This window comes from Lycium ferocissimum, chromosome 3, assembly GCF_029784015.1.
Source record: "Lycium ferocissimum isolate CSIRO_LF1 chromosome 3, AGI_CSIRO_Lferr_CH_V1, whole genome shotgun sequence".
In the NCBI taxonomy this organism is placed as follows: Eukaryota; Viridiplantae; Streptophyta; class Magnoliopsida; order Solanales; family Solanaceae; genus Lycium; species Lycium ferocissimum.
Genome location: NC_081344.1, coordinates 53,919,723 through 53,937,752, shown reverse-complemented (window position 1 = coordinate 53,937,752; position 18,030 = coordinate 53,919,723). Strand labels below are relative to the sequence as shown.

The 18,030-nt window shown below is 35.8% G+C and overlaps 2 protein-coding genes across 2 annotated transcripts; one reads left to right on the top strand and one right to left on the bottom strand.

Annotated features, from left to right (window-relative positions):
• The first annotated feature begins 575 nt into the window (after nucleotides 1–575).
• On the top strand, nucleotides 576–2,945 carry LOC132050283 (uncharacterized protein At2g34160-like). The gene is made up of 4 exons (XM_059441474.1): nucleotides 576–727; nucleotides 1,281–1,343; nucleotides 1,430–1,494; nucleotides 2,597–2,945. The coding sequence occupies exons 1-4, from the start codon at nucleotides 685–687 to the stop codon at nucleotides 2,678–2,680; spliced, it is 255 nt and encodes an 84-aa protein (XP_059297457.1). The 5' UTR covers nucleotides 576–684; the 3' UTR covers nucleotides 2,681–2,945.
• A 10,861-nt stretch (nucleotides 2,946–13,806) lies between these two features.
• LOC132051134 (uncharacterized) lies at nucleotides 13,807–14,826 on the bottom strand. The gene has a single exon (XM_059442407.1). It carries the CDS (start codon nucleotides 14,805–14,807, stop codon nucleotides 13,944–13,946), a length of 864 nt encoding a protein of 287 aa, XP_059298390.1. The 5' UTR covers nucleotides 14,808–14,826; the 3' UTR covers nucleotides 13,807–13,943.
• Between the last annotated feature and the right edge of the window lie 3,204 nt (nucleotides 14,827–18,030).

Genomic DNA, 18,030 nt, shown 5'->3' with positions numbered 1-18,030 from the left:
AAATGGGAAAACATTTATTCTGTTCTTCTTTCCTTTTTTATGTTTTCCTGGTTAGAAAATCTGCTAATTCTGGTGAAGAACTACAAAATGCTAATCTGTAACTCAATGTTTCTGTTTCTTTATGTTGGAAATTGGATTATAAGTGACTCAATGTTTCTGTTTCTTTATGTTGGAAATTGGATTATAAGTAACTCAATGTTTCTGTTTCTTTATGTTGGAAATTGGATTATAAGTGATTCATGACTAGGATAATTTGAGGGGGGAAATGCTGTTCCGTTACTTCTATATTTTTTCAAATATATTCCAGAAAAGGAATATGATGCCAGTTTTAGTAGTCTGTTCTGGTTTGTCCATGACTTGGAAAATCCAGAGCCTAGCAGTGCAAGAACAGAGTCGCAAAGGATCAGTTTTATAAATCTTTGATCTACCATTGAGGGTCGTCACAGGTATAATTCAAATAATATCGCGCATAAAGTAACCTTTTGGGTTTGGCTCATTAACATAGGTCTAGTTTGAGGTGTTTGAGGCTCTATGTGGATGGAGTAGCGCTCTTGACATGTGTCACATTATGTTAAAACATGTTAGTCATCTTAGAAACTAATATTAAAGCGTGTTCTGCTCCTTTTGTTGACATTGATCTTTGTCTAGTTTCTGAAATATTTGTGATTTTTGCTTCAGAGGTATATGCAGCAGTACAATGAAGTGGAACTCTCTGCTCTTGGAATGGGTAAACCCTCTAAGTTCCTCTTGTGGCTATTGTTGCATCGAGCTTACTCAATGAAACCATAAATTTTCATGTCGATTGTTATCTGTGCTTGCTTAAATACTTTAGTACTCTTTGATATTATTTTTCAGGCTCAAGAGGTAAATGTTTTAGTATATTGTCCCTTATTTTTGTATAAGCTGACACAACAATTGTTGGACAAATTGCATTACAACTTGGAGAGCAGTCATAGAAGCATACGATTGTCTCCTGTGCAGCAATGTGCTATAGTAGGAATGCACATCCTAACCCAGAAAGTATCATTGAGTTGAGCTTATTTGGAACCTTTCTGACCCTTAATTGTGCCAACTCCGTAGAATCTCTATTAACAGAATGCTTGAAAATCATGTTTGAGATCGAAGAAAGAGAAATAAGATTAGTTTGGACAGTTTAACTTAAAGCTTTCTTGTTGTGTGGGGTCATCCCTTTTTTTTTTAAATCTAATACTTTATACTTGTTGGAACTTGGAATTGGCTCGTCTTATAGTTTCTAAGTAGATGAACAATTTTTGCTGCAGCTATTTCAACTGTGGTGACAGTTGCTGAAATTCTAAAGAATAATGGATTTGCTGTTGAGAAGAGTAAGTCTTCTCCTACTTGATTCGCTCCTCTTTTAGTAGGCTTTCTTCGCATCCAGATCTGAATTTGGATAGTGCACTTTTTGCAGAGATCAGGACACTTACTGTGGACATGAGGGATGAGCCCGGAGCACGGCCAATACCAAAAGCCAAGGTATAGTTGAAACACATTATATATCTAGGTGCTTATTCAATGGTCTTGAAGTACTAAAGCTCATCATCTAAAACTGGTCAAATCTTCATTGTGGAAATTTTTCTCAATTCAGAACTCAGACTTTCTTCTACTATTAAAAAAAGATAAACAAACTCAGAGGAGTTTGGTGTTGGTAAGCCCTTTAGATGTGTTTTTCAGCCAAGATTTCGTGCCAATGTTTGCTCAAACTCGAGAATGGTAGGGCATGGGTGGTTAACACTATATTTTCATGCCTGTTGCACACCTGAACCTGATTGAATTGTTATTTTACACTGTCTTTTATATTAATTCCTTGTTTTGCACATTGGGTTCTGCCTCTGTTCTAATCCTTTTTGTTGAACAAAGTCAGCGACTTCCTTGAGAGCATTTAGCGTTTCAGCCAGTTTTTGCACCACCTTTCTAACTTGCTATGATTTAATCTATTATGCATCTTATATCTGTGAAGCTTCAATCAATTATTACAAAAAGTCTATGAAGCTTCAATTTTAATTTTGTGTAGTTTCCTTGAGCCTTAACTCACCTCTCGCTTTTCCTTCATGAATAATATATGTTTATGCTTCACTAGATGTCTTTCACCACTTTTCGTGTTACCCCTCTAACTTGCGATTATTTAATATATTATGCATATTATATCTATGAGTATACATACCCCTCAACTTTGCGATTTAGAGCATATATACCCCTGATTATGGGTCGGGTCTGGGTAAAAAATTATGGGTCCTGATCTTTAAAGGAAAAGGGTAATTTTTAATTTAAAAAAGAAGTTAAATGATATTTTAATTCGGAAAAGGAGTCTGTTAATGAAAAGGGTATATGTGCACCGTTTGTGTAGCGGCGAGGGTATATATGCACCACTTTTAACGAGGGATATATTTGTTCTAAATCGCAAAGTTGAGGGGTATATTTGCCCCTTTGCCCCAAAAAAAAAAAAAATCTATGAAAGCTTTAATTTTAATCTTTGTGTAGTTTTGTTGAGACTTGAATCACCTCTTGCTTTTCCTTCATGAATGTGGAATATATGTTTTATGCTTCACTTACATATCCTTCATTTTTCTTTTTGTAGATTGAAGTAGTGATGGGAAAGACAGAGAAGTTTGATGAGTTGATGGCTGCTGAAGCAGAGCAAAATGGGGACAACGAGGAGTAAAGCTGAAGCCCTTTGATTCTTTCTTAAGTGCTTTTAGTAATCCATGCAACTGCTTTCTTGGGGGAACTGTTATTGGTACTTGTGGCCTATGACTTTTCTGTTGCATTCAGTAGTTTAACCCGCTACCGCATTCATAATTTGTAAAAAGAAAAACCGGGCTTTTTCAATTTTCTTAATTTGTGGATGTGTTACATTTGTCAGCTTTGCTTATTTGTCCGTAATGTGGGATAAATTTCTTCTTGAGATTTTCTCTCCTCAACTTATAGACATTCTCAATCCAAAACAAAGAAAAAGCTGTTAGATAAATTGTTGCCACTATCCTCTTGGTGTGAAAGTTTTCTTTGTCAAAAGAAGAATTATATATGTAAAAATGCATTTGAAGTGCTCCAGCTCCACTGTTCATCAGCATCCGAATCCACTGATATCCCGTTGCATGAAGCCAGGAGCTAACTTCATGCAGCTGGGACCTTATGTACATGAATGCTAGTAAGGGGATTAAAAAGAAAAATGAAAAGAAAAATACCATAACTAGGATATAAAAAGTAAATTGTCAGCAACCTTTGCTATTACAATAAAAGCTTTCGTCAAGTTATTTTTACTCATCTTTCAGCAACGCGTCATCAGCAAGTAGTTTGTGGCAGCATAGGGGAATTACTCCAATAAGACTAGGAGTGAGACTTCTATAAAGCTCAGTAGCTCACTAGGCACACCCTCTCATTGTATTCACAAATGTATCAAGTAAGCAATCATAAACTCCTCTGTGCAGATAATGACTTAATCAATCACATTCCATTTCCACACATGGAAAAAGTATAGGCTGTCAGAAGCAGGGACTATCTAAGGAGTAGCAACCACTATTGTGGAGGAAATCTTCCTTGGTGCCTGTGGAAATTATAAAGAGTCCGTCAACTCTTTTTAGTTTTAGAAGGTTTAAATTCCACAATTGTATTGGTGATGGTAGGGTCGTGTGCAAGGATACCGCTCAGATTGCGGCCAATCTTTCAAACTCTGTGGGAGGTAGGCTGAAAGCACGTGAAACTCATCGCTGCCACCATTCAAAAGCGGACATCCGGTGCTGCTACCCACTTCTATTAAGGCCGTGCTTAACTTAATCTTACCTCAACAGAGTATGATTAATCTTTGGATTTGAAATCACTGCTAATATACCCGGCATTGGCCATAATTTGCAAGAACATTCTGTAGTCTTAGTAAGAGGGGGAAGGGTTAAAGATCTACCAGTGTGAAATATCTCATTGTTCGAGGAACCCTATGTCACGACCCAACCCCGTGGGTAATGGATCGGTGTCCTGGCTTGGACACCCATACGTGCCTATCCGATAGATCTGGCATAGTAACAGCTAATTCTGTTTAAACATACATAAATCCATAAGGGTATAAAATGCGGCGCACGAGATATACATACATGCTTAAACCTGTACAAAAGCAGTTAGGGCTATCATAATAAGCAAAATAGCTCAATTTGCAGACTCGTACTCACTTACCAAACCGTGATAATCCCACAACCCACAGACATGTCTACAGGCCTCTAATATACAGAACAGAATCAGAAGACGGGACAGGGCCCCGCCGTACCCAGATAAGCATATGTACAAAGCAGACCAAGAACAGGAAATATATACCAATAATATAAGCTCCGGATCAAGGGGAGCGACTTCAAACAGCAGAACAAATCTCCTACCCTGGCGGCGTATCACGAGGTGCGTCGGTACCTGTGGGCATGTAACACAGCCCCGGAAGAACAGGGGGTCAGTACGGAAATGTACCGAGTATGTAAAGCGGAACAGTAACAAGCATAATCATAATCAAGGACAGGAGAACAGAAGTATAACTAACGGAGCCAAAATCAGAATCAGAGATACAAAAGGTATTACCTTATCCGAGACCTCAGAAAAACATAGTGCCAAAAGGTAAGTAATGCATATCAGATCATATAATATCATGTAGACATGTATCGTGTCCCGGCCCTTTGATAAGGGACTCGGTAGGTAGAACTATACATAACAGAATCATGTATCATGTGTGCAGATGACGTGTCCCGGCCCTTCATTAAGGGACTCGGTAATGTGGAATCATACCTGTCAGAATAAAATATCATACATACATAACGTGTCCCGGCCCTCTACTGCGGGTCTCGGTGGATAATAATCATGTGCCATCCTGGCCACCATCCCCGTATCATCATATCATAATCATATACAAATAACGTGTCCCGGCCCGCAAGTACGAGGGACTCGGTGAATAATGCAAAGGAGTCGCACGAGAACATGTCCTGGCCCGGGCTCAGTGAAAAGACATATCATATCTTGCACGAACAGAATAATGCCGAAACATATGCATATAAGTCCAGACTCAATAGGCAAATCACACAAATAGTCATAATACATACCTTTCGGATGCCGTAACGGATTATGTCAAATCAGAGTTTTTGAGACTATTCGTACGTAGCAAATACGTCATGGGCTTACAAAAGTTTCAGAATGATCGTTCTCAAGCAAACGGAGCAATGCAAATGACATATCGCTTCAAGGAAATCGGACGATACTCATATATGTATGTATGTCTTTTGGGGATGGCGCGGTTACTTACTTCAAATCATGTTTCTAGGATCATAACACATGTCAAAACATATCATAGATTCATCTTAGTCATCGTTCGACAACGGCACAATAGTCAAAAGCTTTCTTTAAACATTGTATAGAAATAAATCAATTAAAATCATAATAAGAGGTCTCGGATTCTATGGGCCCACCTCGGGTCAAATCGAGGCGGCGGGCACGAATTATGGATCATAGACTTTATAACAATCACTTAAAAGCGTTTGGGACACTCCAGGTCCATTGGGAAGGTTTCGTACATATAATTCATTTTGGCGACGATTTGGGAAGAAACAGGTTCAATCTTACTGAACGATTTGACGCTATTTTCAATCTTAGATTATGAGACGCAGAAGTGCAACCAAGGCTCACTATCAAGCCTATTACACTCCGGACATGCCACAGAAGGATAGGAAAGGCCTTACATACCTTCGATATGCCTTACGCTTGTCCAGTCTTAATTCCCGTTTCGCCAAAAATCTGCAAATGGTCATCTTTACCAGTTACTATTCATGCAAGTTAACATTTCAACTTTAGTTACGTATTTGGCTACCGAAATTTCGGCAACACCTCCCCTATAATTATGACACCCCCGAGATTCAACTCGGTTCAAAACAGCCAACATCAACCAACAACAACACCAAGAACATCAACCACCACAACATAATACAATATAACCTATTTAGTCATTTCCAACATAAAGTTATAACCCTCATTCCAACCTCGCATTTCCAACTCAAATCCAATATTTTCACATTCATTATTTATCAAAATCATTACAACACCATTCGGAAACATATCATAACATTTCTACAATATATACACAAGATATACAAATTATGCAAATTTTCCACCAAAGTCATAACTTATTCAATTCTTCCAATCTTTAACATATAAGTTCATAACACACTTCCATCTTCCAAATTCATCAACATTACTCACAATTTGCACCTTAAGCACTTCATTTTCATAATTTCATAAAATCATGCTAAGACAACGTAGGCTTCCACATTCCATTTTTATGCAAACTAACATCATTTCTCCTACACTTACATTGCAAGGATCACAACTACGCAACTAACACATTAAACCACATTAATTCCTTTCTATTCCAATTTCACTACTTCACACGGCCATACCACATATTCCTAACTTCAACCAAATTCATTCATCCTTCATTTACAATATAAATTCTACCATAACCACGACTAGAATACAACATAAAATTCAACACATCTTGCTTATATAACCATGCACACTCACGGCTACATACATGCATGGACACCTACCATATAACTTCTATATTTTCATAGTTTCCACTCATTTATACATACTACAACATAACCCAACCATCATAACATAATAAAAAGAGATTAATTCTTACCTTTTTCCAATAAATTCTCCTTGCTACCACAACCACTTTCTTGCCAAACTAATTATACCAACTTGGAGAGCACCTTGCACTTGCTATGAACACAAGAAGAACCAAATTTTTGGATCAACAATCAAGCTCCAAGAATTTATTTTTTTTCCTTTCTCCCTTTTTTTTTCCAAGGGCCGACGGCCTCTTGTTCTTTCTCTCTTCTTGATTTTATTTTGATTTCTTGAATTTTCTAGAGGTTTATCTCCCTTTATCTTAGTTGGTCACATGACTAATCATGTGACCAACTCATGAAGTGGGCTTGGCCGGCCACCTATGGTTTGGGCCTCAATTTTCTCTTTTTTTTTTTTGAGCCCAACTCATTGTAGTTCTCGTTTTATAATTTCCAAAATAAATTTCCGAAATTCCAAATTTGCCCTTGGCCTTCTCCGATATCTTTACGCCAATATTTTTCCATAAACAACATAGATACGTCAATTAAGATCAAAAATATTAACTTATGACGTACGAGTCACAATTGTTTCAAATTTTCCGAATAGGCGAAAATGCCGGATATAACACCCTAGATCTTTGTCGGAGTAAAGGATCGTCAACAAGGGCGCTCTAGTGCGTATTTATTGGTTCAAGATGACAGGTCAGTAAAAGCACCTGCAACTAATGGAGCAGGAATAGGAAGTCTGGGTTGCTCAATTGGTTTAGCGTGACGTCTTATTGATGGTATGATAGGCAAAAAGCTGCAGGTATTTTTTTTTTTTTGTTAAGAGGAATGCCCCATGGATTTGGGTTAGTGTTAAGAGCACAGTGCATATATGTGAATTAGGAGAAACAATTAAGATGTGCATGTCACGAGTTTAAACTCCACCACACACAAAAGTTCGGTATTTAAGTGGAAAACAATAGAGCGATATTATCCATTCCATTAAGGATTCTTGGTGCACTTGAAAGATCAGTTCCTTCAAGGGAGAACTCAAGTGATATACCAGCTCAGTTGGTTAAACGTGAAGTTAATTACTTGCGAATTGAGATATGGAAGACTAATGGAGAAATAAATCGTGAAGGTATCTTGATAGGGCTCAATTCATAAATTCGCCGTTTCAAAGTAACAACAATGGGGGATAGCAATTTTTCTATTGAATTAATTAAACAAAGAGTAATTAAGAAAGAGTAAAGTAGTTTGTCACATTATTTTACATTAAAGACAAGTATGTGGTTAAAAGAATTGTTACAAAGAAAAAAACAGAAAGAGAGATTAGCGTTATATCGTAAACTGCAAGGGAGATTAGTGATACGAAGCTAAACTTGAGGTGAGGTCTTTGATTGTTTCTACCCTTAATATTAGTTGTTCTTGAAAGGAACAATATTGATCACATATCATATAAATTTTAAATTTGAAGAGTATAAACGTAAGAATAATTAGGGGTGGGCACAGTTTGGGCCAACCCAAAATCCAGACCGAAATTCGAACTTTTTAAATATTTGGTTTGGATATTTGGATTATGGATTGGACTTCAGATTTTATTTTTAAAATTTATGGATTTCGGATTGTATATGGATTTAGTACTATGGATTTTTGGATATCCGAAAATTCAAAATTTTTATACCTTTTATCTAGACCTACCTATATTATATGTGCCTAATACTAATAAGTCTAGTTTCTAAAGGTCCAATAGATTAGTACCTAAGGCCCTACTTATTAAAATATTAAATCCAATATACAATTCTCTACTAAGTCAAATATAACATAGGGTTTTATTACTTCTCAAGTCTCAAAAGTCTCACATTAGTGTCACCCACTACAGAGTTCTTTGTTATTTTTCCAGATGACTACTTAGATTTTTATTTGTTCATTTCTACTTTTCCAGAATGTTTTTATTTGGTATGGATTTAATATGTTAGACATGACTTGGATTTGTTAATCCTAATTTGAAATGGAAGGATTTTTTTACTGAGCAATTAAGATTTAGATTTACCTCTGTGGAACTAACACATGAATTTCGTTCCTAATAAGTTTGCCTTAAGTCTCAAGAGTCAAATCCGAAATATCCAAACCGAACTTAAAATATCCAATCCAATCCGAACTTATTTGGATTGGATTGTAATTTCTTCAATCCGAAAATCGAATATCCAAACCAAAAATTTCATATCCAATCCGATGGCCCGAACGCCCACCCTATTAATTAATGTTCTGATTGTTCAAAGATCAATAAGATTAGTTCAATCTTGTTCTTTTAAGCATTTGGAAATTTAGTTTATTCTAGTGAGGTGACCAATTTGCATACTCTATTTAGAGTGAGTTTTAGATTTGAAAAGAAAAAAAAGGTGAATTAATAATAAAAAAAAAACACTTCTTATTTATGATTTTTAGGGGCATACAAGGAAGCAATATGCCAACGAAACAAGGATGGACAGAGTATTTATCCTTTAAGATTGTTACGCTCTTTAATAAATATATCTTATAGCTTTATCATCGAAATATTTGGCTGAAGTATCATTTATATCACCTTAAACATCTCACTTAATTAACATTCCACTAAAACATTAAGGGTGGTTTTTCAAATATCTTATAACAAATTTAGTTTGATAGATCGACTAATATTTTGGACCGGAAGTAGTACCAACTTAGGGGTGTGCATTCAATTTGATTTTACGTTATTCGATTTCCAATTTTGAAAAAATAACATCCAATCCGAACCAAAATAAACTTGATTTGGTTCAATTTTTCTCTTTTTTGTTTAAGTTTGGTTTTTCAGTTGTGTAATATAAGATAACATGGATCTAACATAATCAGATAGTAACATGTCATGCCCCAAATCTGGTGCGGCGTGACCTGCACTCGGTGCCAAACTAGACCCGAGCGAACCACTCTAAATCTGATACTCTGCTAAGGACTACCTGCACACAGATAATACCAATAAGTCGGCGAGGCCGTAATCTGGATATATATATATATACTGACCATCTCATCTGAACTGGGCACACATACCCAAAATATAAATACACAACTGAGCAAGCCGACGAGGCTGCCATGTATGCTGAACAACAAAACTGAGAGCCAACAAGGCTACATAACATTCCAACTACATACAACTGTCTACAGACCTCTAGGGAACACGAGCTGCGGAAAGGACAGGACAAGGCCCCGTCATCTCCATCTATATACATGTCAAAATAACATACCAAAAAGGGCTGCAGCACCGAACCAAGTGGAGCGCATTGATCGTAGGCGGTGGAAGGCCCTGCGAGGTGGATCGTCGTCGGCTACACCGAACTGCGGGCATGAACGCAGCGTCCCCAAGCAAAAGGGACGTCAGTACGAATAATGTACTGAATATGTAAGGCAAGAGAGTAACTGAAATGAAATAACAAGCTATACTCTGGATATTTCATGGAAGCATCTGGAGGTGCTCTGCCTAGGTTGCCTTTCATCTAAGGCAAGATAACATAACTCTACAGATATAACTCCATGACTCATAGGCCAGGTAATAACTCCGCGGCTCACAGGCCGGGTAATAACTCCGCGGCTCTCAGGCCGGGTAATAACTCCGCGGCTCTCAGGCCGGGTAATAACTCCGCGGCTCACAGGTCGGGTAATAACTCCGCGGCTCAGAGGTCGGGTAATAATTCCGCGGCTCATAGGCCGGGTAATAACTCCATGGTTCATAGGCCAGGCATATACAAACATATAATGATAACTTAAAGGCAACATAATAGCCTGTAAACAACATGTACACTAGTTGTTCCTTTTGTCGTTCTATCATCTTATATAACCCAACTAAAAGCTACAACTTTATCGGAGTGACGTAAGGTCAGTAACCTCCGATTTAAATTATGGAATAATCATTATCGCTATATTTCACCTCGAAGGAACAATTCATAAGGTGAGATCAACAACAATGAGCAATTCAAGAAAATCATGAAATAAATTCATTAATCTCATAATAGCATTAAAATCTTAAGCTTTGGAATTTCTAGAAATGGAATCATCATCATCATCATTACCATCATGGAACATACTTATCTTAAGCATCATAAGAAACTCTAAGAATCATGGACTTCTAACTTTTGGGAATAAGAATGTTATGGAAGCCATATATAGGTTCATAAGGAAGGAATCATGCCTTTAGAAAGAAAGGGACTTGCCTTAACATACCTGGGAATTCACATCTCGGCTTTCCCTCCTATCTCCGGTCTCGCAATCTACATATAAGACCATTCATACTATGGGTAGGCCCATTGTTATATACTTATCCTAAGCCTTTAAATTTAATTTCCTTAAAGTCTGCCGAAATTCGGGCAGCACCTCCTCTGTTTATATGCCTAGCTCGAAATTATAATTCAGCACCCAACAATAATAATAACAACAACAACAACAACAATAACATCATTTCCAACACCAATATGTACCATAAAGTATCCCTCATGACGTTTTCCAATTTCCACAACTAACCAACCCGCTATACTATCATTTAACGACTTTGTCTCCTTAACTAAATCGAAATTAACATTAATAATAAGGGATTCATACCTTAGTCCCAATATTATGGCTATATCTTCACTTCCCACCTTGAACTTGAACCAAAACTCGTCGTTATACGATTCTACAACCGCAACTATACGCTGTCCGGGCCAGAATTCGGGGATTATAGCTGGTTTGGACCCAAAATTTGTTATGTAGAAGTTAGTGGGGGTTTCCAGAAGTTTGGGGGTGGCTTATGGGGTGTTTGATTGCTGAAAAGAGGGGTAAAGCCCCTTATATAACGTTCTAGAGTCGGTCTAAACCGACCTAGAATTTGCTCTGCGCGTTCGGCCCACATTGGGGCGCGTTCGCGCAGAGTAAATCCTTTGCTCGAACAATCTGTCTTAAAATGCTCATAACTTTTGATCCCGATATTGTGTGAGGGCCCACGATCTATGGTTGGAAAGATATTTCAATTATCTACAACTTTCATTTTTGGTGTTTTTCCAAATCATTTTTGGTATTTTTCCAAATTCCAAACTTATCTTGGCGTTTTGGCCTCTTCAAGTCAGATCATCCGAAAACGTATCCTTAAATCATCCTTTTGGAGGGCTTATGCTCGTATTTGGCTTAAGGGTCCTTCTTAAGACTTGCTCAAATTCCCATGTACTACTCATATAACTTTTCATATGTCCTTTATAAAACCCCGGCATGTGGGCCCCACCTTAACTTACGGTTACGGGGGTTATTCATCAAGTAACGTATTAACTGATTTACACCATACGGTCTCCAAATGTCATATATATGTTATTCTTATATTCATATAATATAATCTTAATCCCTTATCCTTGTATAACTTTACTCTCCCTTGAGCTCATACTAAGTCGTCTACAGTCTTGGTAACGCGAAATTTTCTGGGATGTAACATCACATATGTGAATGACGATAAAAGAATAGCAATTTAAATAATGAGAAATAATAATGTCAAATTTCTTGAATATTTTTTTCGTAAATTCAATTCACATGATTAAAATAATTAATTAATAGACACCATAAGATAGTAATACCTTTGATGCTGTAATCAAACACTCATAGTCTACTATAAAAGCATAATACAATAAATCAACAAGAATAAGTTTTCACATTTAAGGTTATTATTAAAGCAAAAATCTAGGTATTATTTAATGTTAGTTGATTCCTTATGAAGAGTCAAATGTATTTTATTGTTTTTTTTTTCTTTCAAAAATACTCCCTTTGCCTCAAAATAGTTGTCATGCGTTTACACATCCCTGAAGAAAGTGTTAATAAGAGAAGTATTTTGACTATTTACCCTCTTAAAATGTTACACCATGTTATCTCTCTTCAATAAACATTTATTGTATATCTATACCAGCTCCACTAATGATACACTCCATCTTAAATGTTGTAATCATCTTAAATGTTGTAATTAATACAATGACTAAAATTAGAAAAAAAATTACTTAGTTTTATTTAATTTTTTAAATGACAAATATTTTGAGATGAATATTGTAGTAAGAAGGATAAGTATTTTGAGACAGAGGAAATATTTTAGGACTTCTCTCTAAGTAAAGAAAGCCAGATGAATATATATAATAATTTAGTTTTTTCAGTTCTTGTTTTTCCAAATCTAAAACCAATTTTTTTTAAATATTCAATCCGAAAACAAACTAAAAATAAAAACAACAAAAAGAGTTATGTTCGGTTTGGTTTTTCGGTTTGATCCCAATAATGGAAATCCTAGTACCAATAAGCCAGCAAAGAAATATTTTTGACAGTTTGTTTAATGTTAAACTGGAAAATTTGGTCATGTAACTTTTTCTTAAAAGGAAAGAATTGAAATTTCTCCCCGTATGCAATAGTTAACAGCATATCCGGTACTTCGATTACGAAATCTTAGTAACATTAAAAAAATAAAAAATAAAAAAAATACAACATAATAAATTCAATGCATATCCAAAAAATATTTCAACCTCAAAACAATCTGATTTTAAATGAGCAATTCGCAGGAATGCCCTTATTTTGGGGTGGTCTTTAATTTTTCCCCATTAAATTGGGATCTTTAATTTTTGCCCTTCGTTAAAATTCCTTGGTTTCGGATTCGAATCCCCACTCAGTCAAAAATTTTAAAAAATTCGCAAGGTAGAGTTTGGATTCGTAAGGCAGAGATTTGCATGCAAAACTCTGCAGTCAAACTCTACCTAATCAGGCAGAGTTTGAGTCAAACTCTGCCTGATCAGGTAGAGTTTTGAGGCAAACTCTGCCTGATCAGGTAGAGTTTTGAGGCAAACTCTACCTTTTAGCCATGCCAAGACTCTCACTTAAGGCAGAGTTTTGCCTTATACGTGAAGGCAAAACTCTGCCTTAAGGCCTAACTTTGACCCGAGCAGTCAATTTTCACTACAAACCGCTCACGAAATTATCTTTTTTTTTTTTTTAGGCGGGATTCGAACTCCAAACCTCATTGTATTAGGCGAAAGGGCCAAAAATTAAACCAGTGCATTTGAAGGACGCTCTGCACAAAAAAATGATTTTAAATTACTAATTTCAAATCTAATCGGGGACCTTAGTTATAACCCAAAAGTGAGACGGGCTTGTACCACCCAGCAAATATAAAATTTAAAAAAAAAAAAAAAGGAAGAAGAAGAAGAAGAAGAAGAAGAAGAAGAAGGAAGTGCCATCAGTAACTCGAAAATAAGGAGTAGAAAGTTTAATTTTTGAAACACTCATCACAAGCGTAGATTAGTTCTATAGTGAAATTTAGCCTCTAGTTTTGCATCATCCGCCTAGTAATTAATAAAATTTATCAAGGTGCTCTCTCCGTTCATATTTTCGTGCCCAAACATGTTTACCATTAATCCTAAACTTTGCAATGGAACCGTTGCATAAAATCTGATCAATGGTTGAAACATCACGCACCACCATTCTAGCATATAGAGAATGATCCAATGAAGAAGCCGATGGCACCATATGAACGTTCTCAACGCAATCAATCCCATGGTAAGAATTAAAGAGTTCCTTCACTTCTGCTTCAGTAACAGGAAATCCCCTTGAAAATGTTAAAAACATAGTCCTATCGTCCACTGGTGCATCGGATTTTAGTGACCAACCCCATAATCCTCTGCTAGGAATTATCGAATCTAAGGTTCTTGGAACAACGGTTATCGCACCATATGTTGGATGAGGAAATCCAGGAATAGGAATAGGAGAATTCAGAACGATTCTTGATTTTCCTGGCATGATTTGATGTAAAATGTCAGTAAATATAATCGCGCAAACCTTGTTCAAGAGCGTCTTGATTCCACTTATCATAGCGAACCTTTGTTGGTAAAACATGTTGAATGAAATGTTTCTCTTCAATATTATAGCAGTAAAAGGCATGTCCCCTACATCAGTAGGCACAGGAGGCACCTTAGATTCGAGCCATTTTAAACAAGTAGCACCTTCTTCAGCCAACTTAATCACAATTCCATCCGGTAATTTAACCATTTTGTCTATTAGGCTAGGAAAACGCACTTCTTCTAACCATAGCCACATAGCCAGAACCAGAAGTGACTCTGCTGGATCGCGAGATAGGCACACGACTAGTCGAGTGAACACATCTCTATCAATTTTGTGGAACAAATGAAGGTCTTCAACTGTAATCCCGGATGACATTGTTGAAAGAGTCTGGATATTTTTTTATTTTTTATGTTTATGTTCCTGTGTGACTACATAGTCCATATTATATATGACCATGGATTTCAATAAGTTCCTATCTATAGAGCCAAAAAATTTACTTCAAGAATCCAAGCCTTGGAAGAATAAGATTACATTTCCCACAAACATGTATTTCGCGTGGATAAAGAGATAGTTCACAACTTACTAGCACAAGGGTAAAAGCAGTTCAAGTAATTAGATTAACTAAATCTGGTCTAGTCTAAATTTATTAGTGATCACACACTGAACTTAAAACACGAAGAATGTCATTGGTCAAAACTGTTTGGTTTAGAATCCTATCATTTTGGTTTTTGTGACCATAATTAATTATAGTAGTAGTTTGAGAAGTGGAGTTTTAAATACCAACATCCTTGACAAAGTGGTCTGCCAAAGTCCCGAGGTTATTTATCCGTATGAGTTATTTATGCTCTAAATAAATTCTAATGAACCATTTTGGACTTAGATTCCAAGTTGTATGGAATTTGATTAGATGATTCACCCCACTGCCATGGCTTTGGGTTCGACTCCACAGTCCCACGGGATAGGGCTTGAAAAGAATTACTCGCTCCTGATTTTTACAGTAAACTACATTACTTTAATATCGTAAAGCATAAAAATGAATATAAGAGTTTTTTAATTAACTATCATTAAGCAACAAACGGATCTACAGTCAGAAGTTGCGGGTTTAGCAAAACTCAATAGCTTTGGTCTAAATTTTATACTCCCTTCGTCTATTTTTATTTGTCATGTATTGACTTGAGACACCTTTAGGAAGATATAAATAGAATAATAATTTTATTATTTCACCCCTAATTATTACTAAGCCATCCAATGGTTGAAATCAAGATAACATACTTTACAAGTTGTGCAACTACTAACAATTTCTTGAAGTTTTCAACTCAATGATTAATAATAAGGGTAAAATAGGTATGAAATGATAAATTATTTCTTGGTTTTCCAAACTAGACAAGTAAAGGCGAAGATCTATTTCTAGTATGCAGGACAAGTAAAAATGGACGGAAGAAATATTTCTATTAAAAATTCACTAACATACTCCCTCCATCCCATTTTAACTATTGGTTTAGCTCAAAAAGTTTATCCCGAAATAATTGTCTTTTTAGGAATTCAAGACTAAAGTTGACAATTATTTCCAACTATACCATTAACATTAAAGAAGTATGCACAATATTAAGAGGAAAAAATCAATCTACCTCTACTAAATAAAGGTAACATAGTAAATAATATCTTGTATTTATTATTTTCTTAATCGGTGTAAAAAAAAGAAGCTAAAATGACAGTTAAAATGGATTAGAAGAGAGTATAAATAAGAAAAAAGGTCTAAATACACCCTTGTACTATATTTAGAACAAATATACCCTCCGCACACATGACTCAAATATACTCTTTTCTGCTGACGGAAGTAAAAAATTAATTTTAAAATTATTTTTTCTAATTTTTTATTAAAATAAAGGTCACGTGATTTTAATTAAATCCCCTCTCCCTCAATTAAATCCTTCTCACAAAGTCTAGAGATATATTTAAGTCTTTTCGCAAAATCCAGGGGTACAGTTAATCATTCGTAGACTTTTTTTTTTTTTTTTTTTTTTTGCCTTCTTTAATTTTACGGCTAATTTGGGTTTATTCCTTTGATGATCATATTTTTTTTTTTCACTCATCTTCATGTTAAATTTATCATAGTGTCCCAAAAAATAAAAATAAAATAAAATAAATCTATGCAGATGCAGAATGCATTTCAATTTGGCCACAAAGAATTATTGGTAATAATACAAAATATTGAGATCTGAGAGGACCTTTATAGTTGAAACCAATCTTTGAGTTTCACCATTTATCTAACCAAGCTAATGCCCAAATCAATGCCGATTAGTGTAAGGAAAACTCCATTTTTTTCTCCAATGATGCAAGTTGCATTGCTAATCAACAGAAGGGCAAAACCATGAAAAAATTAATGCGATTGAAAAAGGCCTTCTTGAAGACGAGGGAACTATAACTCTCTCCCATATGAATGCGTTTGCTTATCTTCAGAATCCGCGACTTTAGTAGCACAAAAAACAAAAAGTTGAACCAAACTAGCAAAAAAAAAAAAAAAAAAAAAAAAACATTAGTAGGTTTCACGCACTAAATTAGTGCGTGAAAGGACCAAACTGCAAAAATGCAATTTGGGCCTTTCACGCACGACCCAAATGCGTGAAGGAGGACTTTTTTTTTTTTTTTTTTTTTTTTGTATTACCTTTCCAATCATGTTTTTTTCATACTTTGGGCAAAGATTAGTCATGTTTCAAAACCCCAAAATATTAATATTTTATATAAAACTTAATATCTTTTTTTGCGTACAATAATGTCGGCTCATTACATCAAGTCCACCTAAACGTTTGGATCGTCGTTTTAGGGGTTCTAAAGTCCCGAAATAAGTTTTGAAACTTGTCATATTTATAGGATTTTGATTTAAGTGTTTTATTATATTTGAATGTACAAATATAAATATTTGATTTAATAATAATTTATCCAATACGAGAGGTTTATACTAATTAAAAAATAATTCATTCCATTTAATTACAATACTAATTCAAAGCAATACAATAATAAATTACAATAACAATACAATCTTCAAGTTCTAGAGGCTCTATTACTTCAAGACGTGCTTGTACTACCACGGCCTTGTTGCCCACACGAACGCTTGTCATGGCCATATTGCTTACATGTAGAGCACTTGCGAGAGTAAGTTCTTTCACTAACATCCATTTGATTGGGTTTACGACTCCGTGAGTTAATGCCCAATTTCCTGATGTAATCCTTGTTAGCAACCATTGAAAACGGCTCATTTGGCCAATAAACTTCATTACCAAGTGGGTGGAATTGGCCGGAATATGCTCTAAGGTAACTGTGGACCTTGTATTCCCCCGCTACATAATTTGTTATCGTTTTTCTCATTCTCTCGAAGCACTTGACAGCATGAGAACACGGCATGTGGTACGTTTGCCACTTACCACAAGTGCATGTTCTTGTTGCCTCATAAACGGTATGCACGTTTCCACCCTTACCATTGTAATAACCCGTCCTAACTTCATACATGTTGAATTGGGTCATACTCGGTCATTTGGTGACGCTCACATTTTTTTCTATAATGCTCCATAGTTTTGAAGGGCTTGGCATCCATGTCCCG

Bases quoted from the DNA above. Each gene is read 5' to 3' on its own strand.
- LOC132050283 (XM_059441474.1), top strand. From the start codon at position 685: ATGCAGCAGTACAATGAAGTGGAACTCTCTGCTCTTGGAATGG. The intron at 1,344-1,429 runs GTAAGTCTTCTC...CACTTTTTGCAG, and splicing joins TGGATTTGCTGTTGAGAAGA to AGATCAGGACACTTACTGTG. The intron at 1,495-2,596 runs GTATAGTTGAAA...TTCTTTTTGTAG, and splicing joins GGCCAATACCAAAAGCCAAG to ATTGAAGTAGTGATGGGAAA.
- LOC132051134 (XM_059442407.1), bottom strand. From the start codon at position 14,807: ATGTCATCCGGGATTACAGTTGAAGACCTTCATTTGTTCCACAAAATT.